Source organism: Anomaloglossus baeobatrachus, chromosome 9, assembly GCF_048569485.1.
Source record: "Anomaloglossus baeobatrachus isolate aAnoBae1 chromosome 9, aAnoBae1.hap1, whole genome shotgun sequence".
Lineage (NCBI taxonomy): Eukaryota > Metazoa > Chordata > Amphibia > Anura > Aromobatidae > Anomaloglossus > Anomaloglossus baeobatrachus.
Genome location: NC_134361.1, coordinates 174,225,163 through 174,237,737, shown reverse-complemented (window position 1 = coordinate 174,237,737; position 12,575 = coordinate 174,225,163). Strand labels below are relative to the sequence as shown.

The window sequence follows — 12,575 nt, the reverse complement described above, 5'->3', positions numbered from 1 at the left end:
TTAACTCTTTATTACCCTGATTGCCACCGCACCAAGGCAATCGGATGAGCCAGGTAAAATTGCGGGATTGTCGCATCTAATGGATGTGACAATCTTGGGCGGCTGCAGGCTGTGATTTGTAGGATTATGGGTCTCCCCAGCCTGAGAATACCAGCTGCCAGATGTTGGCTTTAGCGTGGTTGGGTAACAAAAATTGAGGGGGACTGCACATCGTTTTGTTTTTAATTATTTACTTAAATAATTAAAAAAAAAAACACAAACAAAACACAGTCAAAATAAGTGCACGGATGGGGGCTGCAGCCTGTAGCCGTATACTTAGTCTGTGCTGGGTATTATAATATAGGGGGACCCTACACCAATTTTGTTATTTATTTATTTTTACACCAGTATAAACAGCGTCTGTGATTGAAAGCAGACAGATACGCGTGGGGCGCTATCTGACTGCAACCAATCAGAGACACCGGAATTGTCGGTGGGCGGGGAAAGCAGTGTATATGTATGAAGGCTAATGAGCGGCCCTGGAAGTACTATGAGCACCCTGGTAGTAGTGTTACAGCCACGCAGGAGACTGGTAAGTATAACATGTCTGCTTTACCCTTTTTTTTCTTTATTTTCCCTTTATTTTTTTCAATTACCTGAGTTGCCAGATCCGGATAGGTACGTGGAGTTTCCTCATAACTCTGGTCCCAGGGTCAGTGCATGGGTGCTTTTGAACCCGCGTCAATCTGGACTTTTATCGTCCAGATCCTCCCATTGCTAGTGATGATGCTTCGTTTGAGAATCTCAGTGCTTCCTGGGATACTCATATGAAGCATTATCAGGGGGCAGAGGCTGCGATCACTGTCACAGTGCCTGCCCCCTAGCTGGGCTCTTTCCTGTTCGCTGTCATTGTGCAATATGCACAATGATAGCGCGCTTTGTGGTGGTGGCTCAGTTCAGTAGTAACGAGCCGGCAACAAACCAGAGCACACTATCAGTGCACGTGTCAGGATGCCCATTGTTCAGAGTCCAGCGGTGCCTCTCCGCGCCGGGTATACTTACACCTCTTTTTTGAAAGCTCATTACTACTGATCTGAGCCAGCAACAGAGTGCACTGTCATTGTGCACATCGCACAGTACTCATCGTGCAGGAACTAGCCCAGCCGCTGAAACGAGCCTCACTGATGACGCTTCAGTTTAAGGGAGGGGCTGAGTCTGTGGCAGAGATTGGAGCTTCCACTTCTTTATTAATGAACCTCAATGTTTTTTTGCTTTTCTGTTTTTGTGATTCTCCTTACTTCGATTTTGTATAACTCTCATTTACATTCTTTCTAGCCAAGCATAGATGATAGCAAGTCTTCTTGCACTTCACAATTGGACTCAGAGAGCAAGTGTACGACAGATGATAAGAGGGGAACTCCAGACACTGAAGCTGCAGGTAAAATGCAAAAGTATGCACCCAGACATGAGGGCACGGGGAAACAAAAGGCATCGGGGCTTTACAAAACAGGGTCTGAAACTGTACAGGGACATTGAATGCTGTACCTATACTACTGGTTTTTCACATTGGTTAACTATTGGTGGAGCTACTCCTGCCCCTGCATATGTAAGTTTATTTTATAGATATTTTTTCCTAACAAGAATATGAAGCTGTGGTAATAAGCATATTTATTCTCTGGAAATAAACACTGAAAGATCAATTTTAGGGCCCGGTTAGATGAGCGTATAATACTATCACGGGGTATGAAATGACTAAATAGGGAGACCTATACTGACCCTCAGACTGGGGTCCCTGCGCTGTCCCTTATCTCAGCGGTACACTTGAAGGTAGCAAGGTCTGAGCCCCCAGAGTGACCCTGAGTCCTGTGCTTGCCCTGTTCTTACTCCCCATCTTACCCACCCCCTTGGGGTGGGCTGGACACACCGTAACAAACCCCACAAAATTACACGGACGGGAAAAAACAAAACTCATACACACAAACACAAAGGAGAGACTATACGTGTACAAGAGGGAATAACGTATATGGAAGAAAGTGCGCGCACAACGGGGAAACGTCCACACCACTCAAGCTGCAAACTATTGATCACCAAGAATAGGTTTGCCAGAAAGACCGGAATCGCAGGAGCATAAGCTGAAGCTATTATCGGCAGCATAAACAGACTCCCAAATCTTAAATAGGGAAGAGACAGTTGAATAGCAATTAGCAACCTCTCAAGGAGCTGCAGACCACTCCACAGGAATTAACTCCTGCAGGATTGGAAAGCAGTGGAAAAGTCTCAGCCGACGCCCGGCTGAGCAACTATGAGAGATCAGGTTAACTGTCGGATTCTGCAATGTGAACAGAGTCCAACGCTGCTGCAGCACCCCGCGAGTGTGGACCTGATAAACGCATGAGAAATATGGACATGTGCTATCAAAGTTAAAATGGGACAGCGCACTCATCAATGTGACTCAACACGGCTGTTCACGGGACATTTTTTTTTCAAATTGACCGAGTGTCTAAGTGGAAAAAAAAGTCACAGTATGGCACTATTCTCTTTCGGATTTTGGATCAAACTCAATCAATTCTATGGTTACGAAAAAAAAATGGATCCCACACAGAACATCCACATGGCATCTAATTTTTATGGCCACATTTCCATTATTAACCCACAAAACCTATATCTGGTCAGGTAAATTTTTGAATGTAGAGTTATGAAAGCGGATCATACACGGATGTAAAATCTGGGCACAAGGGTAACACACTGATGACAATATGGTTGGTATGAGTTTTTATTAAGACATCTTAAAAATGTACAATAACATCACATTTATATCATGGTCTAGTAAGAAGGAAAGAATCTGAAGGAGGACTAACCATCTATAGGAACATGCATAGGGGAAGCAAAAAGTTACATTCAGCTGGAATGGAGGTGTAGGCAAAACAACATATGAGGACAAAATGTGGGAATAAGTGTGGATCAAATAATATCAGTCCCCCAATAGATCATAAGCAACAATAGATACAATGGTAAGGTGCACATTGGAAATTCCCCTTGAGAAAGTATTAAGGCAAAACGTGGGTCTGTGTGTAGGACACTTTTATTGTACTCAACATGGGTAAGCCGCATACTTTGCACCTTTGTTGGCATGCATATGGTATTAGATTTCCATTGAGAGACTGATATTATTTGGTCCACACTTATAACCAATTGCATACCACTAATGGTGGCAGATCACAAGTCTGCTATAGGCCTGGTGCCAATGTTGGAAATGGGCTCCAACCCCCCACCCCCACACCCGGCAATGCACTTTTAACTGAATTGTCATTGCCGGTGCCGATTTATTTGAAAGCAATGATGAAAAAGGGAGCACTCTGCTAACACTCTCTCCTCCATCATTCTACCTCAATGTCTGAGATCTGACGTCTCAGCGCAGTAGTCCTGATGATGTTACTACTGCGCAACCACTGTGCCGAGATATGCAGAAGACATGACACGCTAGAGACCAGAGCAGCTGGGAAAAGAGGAGAGGGGAGTGCATTATAATATATGGAGATACAGTATATGGAGGATTAGGTTGTGCATTATAACATATGGAGGACTATGGGGGGGTGCATTATAATATATGGAGCACTATGGGGTGTGCATTGTAATATATGGAGGACTATGGATGGTGCATTATAATATATAGAGAGCTATGTGGTGCATTATAATATATGGAACACTATGGGGTGTGCATTGTAATATATGGAGGACTATGGATGGTGCATTATAATATATAGAGAGCTATGTGGTGCATTATACTATATGTATATGATGGGGGGGTATTATACTATATGGAGGACTATGACAGTGCATTATACTATTTGGAGGCTTATGGATGGTGCATTATACTATATGGAGGACTATGGCGTGCAGTATAATATATGGAGGACTGGGGGGGATATAATATATGGAGAACTATGAGGGGGCAATATAATATATGGAGGACTATGGGGTGCATTGTAATATATAGAGGACTATTGGTGGTGCATTAAACTATATGGAGAACTATGGGGTGATTTATAATATATGGAGGACTATGGCAGTGCATTATAACATATGGAGGACTCTTGGGGGTGCATTATACTATATGGAGGGTTATGGGTGGTGCATTATACTATATGAAGGACTATGGGGTGCAGTATAATATATGGAGGGCTATAGGGGTGCAATATAATATATGGAGGACTATGGATGATGCATTATAATATATGGAGGACTATGGGTGGTACATTATATTATATGGACAACTATGGGGTGATTTATACTATTTGGAGGAAATGGGGTGATTTATACTATATGGAAGACTATGGGGAGTGGATTATAACATATGGAGGACTATGAGGTGCATTATACTATATGGATATGATGGGGGTATTATACTATATGGAGGACTAAAGGCTACTTTACACACTGCGATATCGGTCCCGATATCGCTAGTGTGGGTACCCGCCCCCATCTGTTGCGCGACACGGGCAAATCGCTGCCCGTGCCGCACAACATCGCCCAGACCCGTCACACATACTTACCTGTCCGGCGACGTCGCTGTGGCCGGCGAACCGCCTCCTTTCTAAGGGGGCGGTCCGTGCGGCGTCACAGCGACGTCACTGAAGCGTCACTGAACCGCCGCCCAATAGCAGCGGAGGGGCGGAGATGAGCGGGACGTAACATCCCGCCCACCTCCTTCCTTCCGCATAGCAGCCAGGAGGCAGGTAAGGTGAGGTTCCTCGTTCCTGCGGTGTCACACGGAGCGATGTGTGCTGCCGCAGGAACGAGGAACAACTTCATTACTGCTGCAGTAACGATTTTTAAGAATGGACCCCCATGTCGCCGATTAGCGATTTTGCACGTTTTTGCAACGATGCAAAATCGCTTATCGGTGTCACACGCAACGGCATCGCTAATGCGGCCGGATGTGCGTCACAAATTCTGTGACCCCAACGACTCCGCATTAGCGATGTCGCAGCGTGTAAAGCCCCCTTAACCCAAATTTGACAACCCTATACAGTGGAACCTTGGTTAACAAGAACAATCTGTTCTGGGAGTGTGCTTGTTAACCAAGTTACTCATTCAGCAAAGCAAGATTTCCCATAGGAAATCATTGCAATGTAGACAATTCGTTCCACAATTTGTTAAATGTCCCATTCTGGTCCCCTATTGTGCCATTCTACACACGTACAAACACACACAAACACGCAAAAACACGCACAAACACACAAGCACACACACATATTATGCTCATCTTACCTTCCGTTCCATCACCGGTCTCCTGGGACTTGCTGTTCGCCGGTACGGGATGTGTATCGGGTAACCATCACGACAAGGGAGGAACTTCCGCTGCCAGAGCGCTGACGTCAAAGGCAGGAGCCGCTTGTCTCTGATTGGCCAGCGCGCTGCCTTTGAGTAGCAGCTGACGGGAAGATCCTGCCTCGTCGCGATGCTTGCCGAATGCCGATACACATCCTATACCGGCGAACTACAAGACCCAGGAGGTCGGCGATGGAACGGAAGGTACATATATTATGCTCACCTTACCTTGTGTTCCATCGCCGGCCTCCTGGATCTTGCAGTTCGTCGCAAGGATTCCTCCCTTGTCGCGATGTACTGGCGAACTACAAGAACTATGAGGCCGACGATAGAAAGGAAGGTATGGTGAGCATAATACTGTATGTGTGTGCGTGCATGTTTGATTGTGTGTGTTTTGTGTGTGTCTGTGTGCGTTTGTGTGGACTGCAAGAGTGGGTTAGAGCGCGGTGGAAGTATGGAACCGGAAGTGTATGCGGTGAGTATTTTGCTCTTACAGCAAAGCTTTCTCGTAAACTGAGTTACAAATTTACAGCAAGCTTTGCTCGTTAGGCAAAATACTCGCTAACTGGGTTACTTGTTAAGCGAGGTTCCACTGTATATGCCTGTGAAAATGTCAAGTTTGGGTCAGCTAGTGCATTGCAGTTCATACTCGGACCAAGAAACATGGATGTGTGAACCTCATAGGACCTGCAAGATTAAGGGACCTATATGTTCTTCTCCAGATAGGTTTTGTCTAGCTGGTCTACTAGGCATTGCTCCCACCTGGCCAGAATCCTACTCCACGCTGATGAGGGGCAATACCCCGATACAGTTGTCTGTGGATGAATACCTGGCCTTAATATTTTCCTTGTCGTATCTTTAAACTCGTCAAGAGATGGATATTGACAAAAAGGACCACTTAATATGGTGGTTATAGTGGTCTCCTAAACAGAGCCACTCCTTGGCTAGGTCCTTCCCGGAGGGATATCTGGCTATTTTCCATGTCGAGACTCCTAACAGAGGCTCCACGGACCTTTTTTGATTTCCAGAACTGAGCGAGTCAGTTCAGCAGAGAGCTCTCAACTGGACCTTCCCTCGCAGCTCAAACCACCAACCAAAATAAATATTTTTGGGTAACAAAGAAGAAAACGAGCTCTCTATATGGACCTATTGCTTATCTCCATCATTTCTTGTTAGGCTAGGAATGCTGGATGAGTGATCATCATCCTTGTAACATAAGGAGACATCCAATAAGAATTGACTTGATTTTTTTTTAAGATGGAGGTAGAACCGCCTTTGGAGAGAGGTAATATCTAGAAAAGGTTTAAGATCGCTGGAAGGCCGTCCATTTTTAAAACATTAGCTTTCGAAAATCAGAATAGGGGTAACATCTTCCAATCCTGGGGTCAGTTTTGATCTATGTTCAGTGGGTTGCTTGGGATATGTAGGACCAGATCTTTGATCATTGCTGCTAGTGGAAAGGAAAACTAGTTTGAAGGTGAGAAATCTCCAAAGTGGAGAGGGAAATATTTAATAACTCTGGTTTCAACTAGTTGATCTTGAAATTGGACATTACTCCCAAATCTGTTGAATTCCTTCCTAATCGGAGAAAGAGCAATTTGAGGGTTTGTAATATATCTTGTCTTAGGGCTTATTTTCGGGGATACACGGCAGCTATCAGGAATTTTTGGCCATTTCATAGTACGGCTTAAATATAAGCCTTACCCCAAAAATAAACCCTAGTTGCAGTTTAATATTGAAGTGTCCATGCAGCTAAAAAAACTTAAAGAATACTGCAGGACACTTCATTATAGAAAGCAGACACCCCCAAAAGAGAGAAGTCAGGACTCGCAGTCGTACTCACCAGATCCCAACTGGAACACTGTGGAACACGGACAACCTGCGGTGGAACGCATGAGGACTTGTGGTGAAACGCATCAGGACCTGCAGTGGAATGTACGCCCGCACACACACGCAAACACATGCGGTGATACCATACTGCTCCGAGGACGTGGGACGCAGTGGAACTCAAGGACCTGCGATGGAATGCATCGATGCATTCCACCACAGGTCCTCTCATTCCAGAGCGCTGCCAGCTGGAAGCAGTACAGTATCACCAGGTATGTGTGCGTGTGTGTATGGGTTAATGTGATCTGATGTGTGTGAGTGCCGGCCGAAACCTGGGGAGGCCCACTATGTGGTACACTGTCGGGAGCGCCTACTGTGAATCTCAGGAGGACCTGGGAGCATCACAAATGTCCAGGGTTTGGTAAGTGTGAATCTCTTGCGGAGGAAGGGGGAGGCAAAAAATAATGTAAGACAGTGTCTTATTTTCGGGGAATGACGCTATTAGCTGTATACCACTACTGCATTTTAGTTTGTTGCGATGCAGTAGAAGGAAGACAGCAGCTGCTTCCTATGTTTGTTCCTTCTGCCCGCACATATGAAGCATTTGTAGTTCTGAACGGCCGCACCATGGAAAACTTATCTGCAATCTTCTAATGAAATCCTGTTATTTAATATAAAGATTGTTAGGTATTAAATCAAGCAATCATATAATTGCATGATTTTTAATCAAATGTAATTTTTGTGGCAAAAAGGCTCCTCAAGTTGTCTCTTGAGCAGTTCACATCTCTGCAGTCACGTTACTTCCTGGTTGCTTGGAGCAAGTGGGATTGTAAGTTTGCAGGAGTGATAAGAGCTCTGTCAGGAGCTGAGCCTCTAACTACCGTATAGAAATCAATGGGTTGGAGTGAGCTGGTTAGGATCTTTTTTTTTTTTTTATAAACTGTTTATTTATGAAACTTTTTCATACAAACTTCAAACTGTATACTGTATAATCATGGTGCTTTGACAAAGTATCAACATGACATCAGACAGGGATAAGACAGAGGGAAAGACAGGGCAGGGGGAGATATGAAGGGGGGTCACACCCACCTCGTTGCCGGAGGACGCAGGTACGGTGTTGTTCGTCGTTCCTGCGGTGTCCCACGTAGCGATGTGTGCTGCCTCAGGAATGACGAACAACCTGCGTACCAAACGAGCAATGATTTTATGGAAATGAACGACGTGTCAACGATCAACGCAACGACATCGCTAACGAGATGTCGTTGGGGTCACGGAATTCGTGACGCACATCCGGCCTCGTTAGCGACGTCATTGCGTGTGACACATACGAGCGATCGCTAACGATCAAAAATACTCACATTATCATTGATCATTGACACGTCGTTCATTTCCATAAAATCGTTGCTTCTTACTTGATAAAAATAAACTATTAAAGGGAATTTGTCAGCAGAATTTTTCTATGTAATCAGACAGCAGCATGATGGAGGGACAGAGACACACGATTCCAGCGACTTATCACTTAATCACTGTTGTTCTATTGCAGATCTAGCAGAGGTTGGATCGTTGAGACCTATGTAACCCTGTCCACACCATTGACTGGAAGCCTACTGTCTACACTTTGTATTGATAAAAAGCTGCTCAATCAGTGGTGGAGGCAGGGGTGGATTAGTGGTAATCTCCTGCTGATAAAACAATAAAACACTGATTTTATTGATACAGCCAAATGTAGCCTAGTAAGTGACATCACTGGAATCAGGGTCTCTGCCTCTACATGCTTCTGCTCTCAAATCACACAGAAAAAACTACTGACAGATTCCCTTTAACACCTCTTTTTTTAAAGTATTTTTTATAAGCCTTGTTTGGAAAAAAATGCTTGGGTGCTCGGTACCCATAACGAGCAGTCGGGTGCTTGGATTGGCTAGATCCATGTACGGAGTATAATGGAAGTCAACGGGAAACCTGAGCATTTTTCTGGAAGATCTTCTAGAAAATGCTTGAGTTCCCCATTGACTCCCATTATACTCGATACATGAGTCTACCCCATCCGAGCAACTGACTGTTCATTATGAGACCTGAGCATGGTAGTGCCTCCTCATCACTAGTCATATTAACCGGTAAACTCAACAGCCATTATTTGGCCTCGAAATGACATGCAATTATAAGGAACTCATGATCATTATCTCAGGGGGCCGATGGGGTTAAAGAGTGACCCCCACACTCTGTTAACCATTTAAATGCTGTAGTCACTATTGCAGTAGTATCTAAGTGGTTAAACAGCCATGATCGGTGTCAACACCAATCGCAGGTGATGGAGCAGGTGGTGAGATATAGTGTACAGATGATAGCTGCGGCATAGTCACCCGTTGGTAGATGCTATTCACATATCTCAGGTCAGTAGAAAGCCGTATTGATGGCCACCAAGGGGGATTGCTGGCTTAACCTCCATTAAGACACAGGCCCACCAATAACATGTCTGTATGATTCTCTCTAGATGACATAGACAGTGGAACCAGAGAGGTCAGCTTACACCTGGAGGACATCATGGAAAAGCTAAGGAACGCTTTTCCAAATACAAAAGATATGGAATTATGCGGTATGTAGATTTGTGTAATAATGTTATATCAATTAAATTGTTTAATCCAACCTTATATCTGATGTTTACACTTGTCTGTATTAATCTTCCCAGGTTTTACATCTAATATTGCTATTTTCCTGACATACAGACTGATCAGTGAGGTTGCATCCGCTGAGACCCCCCACAATGGCTTGTAGTTGCGACTGGTGCTTGACAGTCACAGTTATGAGACTTATAATGTTTAGTTACCCAAAGTTTTCATTGATATTTCATCTGTGCAACAGTCACACGAAAGTTGTATATTGTATTTGATCAGTATGGTTAGGTCCAGGATTTTGGGACAGTGACAAGTTGTTTACCATAACCTAATCAAGATATAATCAATATGGGCTTTAAATGCAGACTCTCAGGTTTAATTTGAGGGTATTCACATCCTAATTGGAATAAGGATTTTGGAATTACAGCTCTTTAATATGTAGCTGCCTCTTTTTAAAGGGGCAAAAAGTAACTGGACAGTTATCTCAAAAGCTTCTTAATGGGCTGCGTGGGATATTCGCTCCTTAATCCATTGTTTAAGCAGGTAAAAAGTCTGGAGCTGATTCCAGGTGCTGTATTTGCAGTTGGAAGCTGCTGTTGTTGTGAATCCACAACATGCAAAGGTGCTCTCAACAGAGTCCTGGACATTCACAGAAGACTAGAGGGGTGGAGGATCACAGAATCCTTTCCATAGTGCAAAAAAAAACCTTCACACCATCCACCTAAGCAGGGCTGTATTTTGCCTTCGTGCTGCCCTAGGCACTTTAAGTGGTCGCGCCCCTTATTGACAACGTAAAACTGAGTTTTCGCACACGACATCTGTTTAAGGCAGATCTACTCTGTAAAACACTTTAAGGCTATGTGCGCACGTTGCGTACAGTTCACTGCAGAAATTTCTGCAGCGATCTGAAGAGCACATGTGCGCTTCTAATCGCTGCAGAAAATGTCCGTAGTGAGCGCCGATTCCATGCGCTCTGCCTGCAGCTCCTGCCATAGACAGAGCAGGAGCTGCCGGCAAAGCGCAGGAAAGAAGTGACATGTCACTTCTTTTTACGCAGCGCTTCGGCAGTAGCCGAAGCGCTGCGCTCTAAAGCGCCATGTGCGCACGGCCCCTGCACAATCTCCATAGACTGTGCAGGGGACGCAGGACGCATGCAGTTACGCTGCGCTACAAAGCACAGCGTAACTGCATGTATTTGCGCAACGTGCGCACATAGCCTAAAAAGTATCAATGAGAAACGAAGGGCACTAACCCCCCCCCCCCCAATGGGGATCACCACGGGCACATCAAAACATAGCATGGGTATAAAATATTCCCACCACACCATCCCCACTTATATACTGTGACTCTGCCCCTAATAAACTACACACTGCCCTCCCTTATAAATTATACCCACCACACCTTCCTCAATTATGAAATATGATCTGCACATTGTCCTCACATCATGCTGCCCCCTCCTCACAATGTCCCATGCATGCTGCCCCCTCCTCACAATGTCCCATGCATGCTGCCCCCTCCTCACAATGTCCCATGCATGCTTCCCCCTCCTCACAGTGTCCCATGCATGCTGCCCCCTCCTCACAATATCCCATGCATGCTGCCCCCTCCTCACAGTGTCCCATGCATGCTGCCCCCTCCTCACAATGTCCCATGCATGCTGCCCCTCCTCACAGTGTCCCATGCATGCTGCCCCCTCCTCACAATGTCCCATGCATGCTGCCCCCTCCTCACAGTGTCCCATGCATGCTGCCCCCTCCTCACAGTGTTCCATGCATGCTGCCCCCTCCTCACAATATCCCATGCATGCTGCCCCCTCCTCACAGTGTCCCATGCATGCTGCCCCCTCCTCACAGTGTTCCATGCATGTTGTCCCCTCCTCACAATGTCCCATGCATGCTGCCCCCTCCTCACACTGTCCCATGCATGCTGCTCCCTCCTAACAATGTCCCATGCATGCTGCCCCCTCCTCACAATGTCCCATGCATGCTGCCCCCTCCTCACAATGTCCCATGCATGCTGCCCCCTCCTCACAGTGTCCCATGCATGCTGCCCCCTCCTCACAATGTCCCATGCATGCTGCCCCTCCTCACAATGTCCCATGCATGCTGCTCCCTCCTAACAATGTCCCATGCATGCTGCCCCCTCCTCACAATGTCCCATGCATGCTGCTCCCTCCTAACAATGTCCCATGCATGCTGCTCCCTCCTAACAATGTCCCATGCATGCTGCCCCTTCCTCACAATGTCCCATGCATTCTGCCCCTCCTCACAGTGTCCCATGCATGCTGCCCCCTCCTCACAATGTCCCATGCATGCTGCCCCCTCCTCACAGTGTCCCATGCATGCTGCCCACTCCTCACAATGTCCCATGCATGCTGCTCCCTCCTAACAATGTCCCATGCATGCTGCCCCTCCTCACAATGTCCCATGCATGCTGCCCCTCCTCACAATGTCCCATGCATGCTGCCCCCTCCTCACAATGTCCCATGCATGCTGCCCCCTCCTCACAGTGTCCCATGCATGCTGCCCCCTCCTCACAATGTCCCATGCATGCTGCTCCCTCCTAACAATGTCCCATGCATGCTGCTCCCTCCTCACAATGTCCCATGCATGCTGCCCCTCCTCACAATGTCCCATGCATGCTGCTCCCTCCTAACAATGTCCCATGCATGCTGCCCCCTCCTCACAGTGTCCCAAGCATGCTGCCCCCTCCTCACAGTCCCATGCATGCTGCCCCCTCCTCAGTGTCCCATGCATGCTGCCCCCTCCTCACAGTGTCCCATGCATGCTGCCCCCTCCTCACAATGTCCCGTGCATGCTGCCCCCT

General features: G+C 46.3%; 2 protein-coding genes across 4 annotated transcripts in view; both read left to right on the top strand.

The window, feature by feature from the left end:
* LOC142251354 (thymosin beta-15A homolog) overlaps positions 1-12,575 on the top strand; it is a 184,362-nt gene that overhangs the window by 217 nt on the left and 171,570 nt on the right. The gene's annotated exons all lie outside the window — the stretch shown is intronic.
* Positions 1-12,575, top strand: part of DRP2 (dystrophin related protein 2) — a 195,755-nt gene that overhangs the window by 173,178 nt on the left and 10,002 nt on the right. For all 3 annotated transcript variants that reach the window (XM_075324062.1, XM_075324061.1, XM_075324063.1), the window contains exons 21-22: positions 1,315-1,417; positions 9,629-9,730. In XM_075324062.1, coding sequence (XP_075180177.1) covers positions 1,315-1,417; positions 9,629-9,730 — 205 coding nt within the window. The remainder of the gene's footprint in view (positions 1-1,314; positions 1,418-9,628; positions 9,731-12,575) is intronic.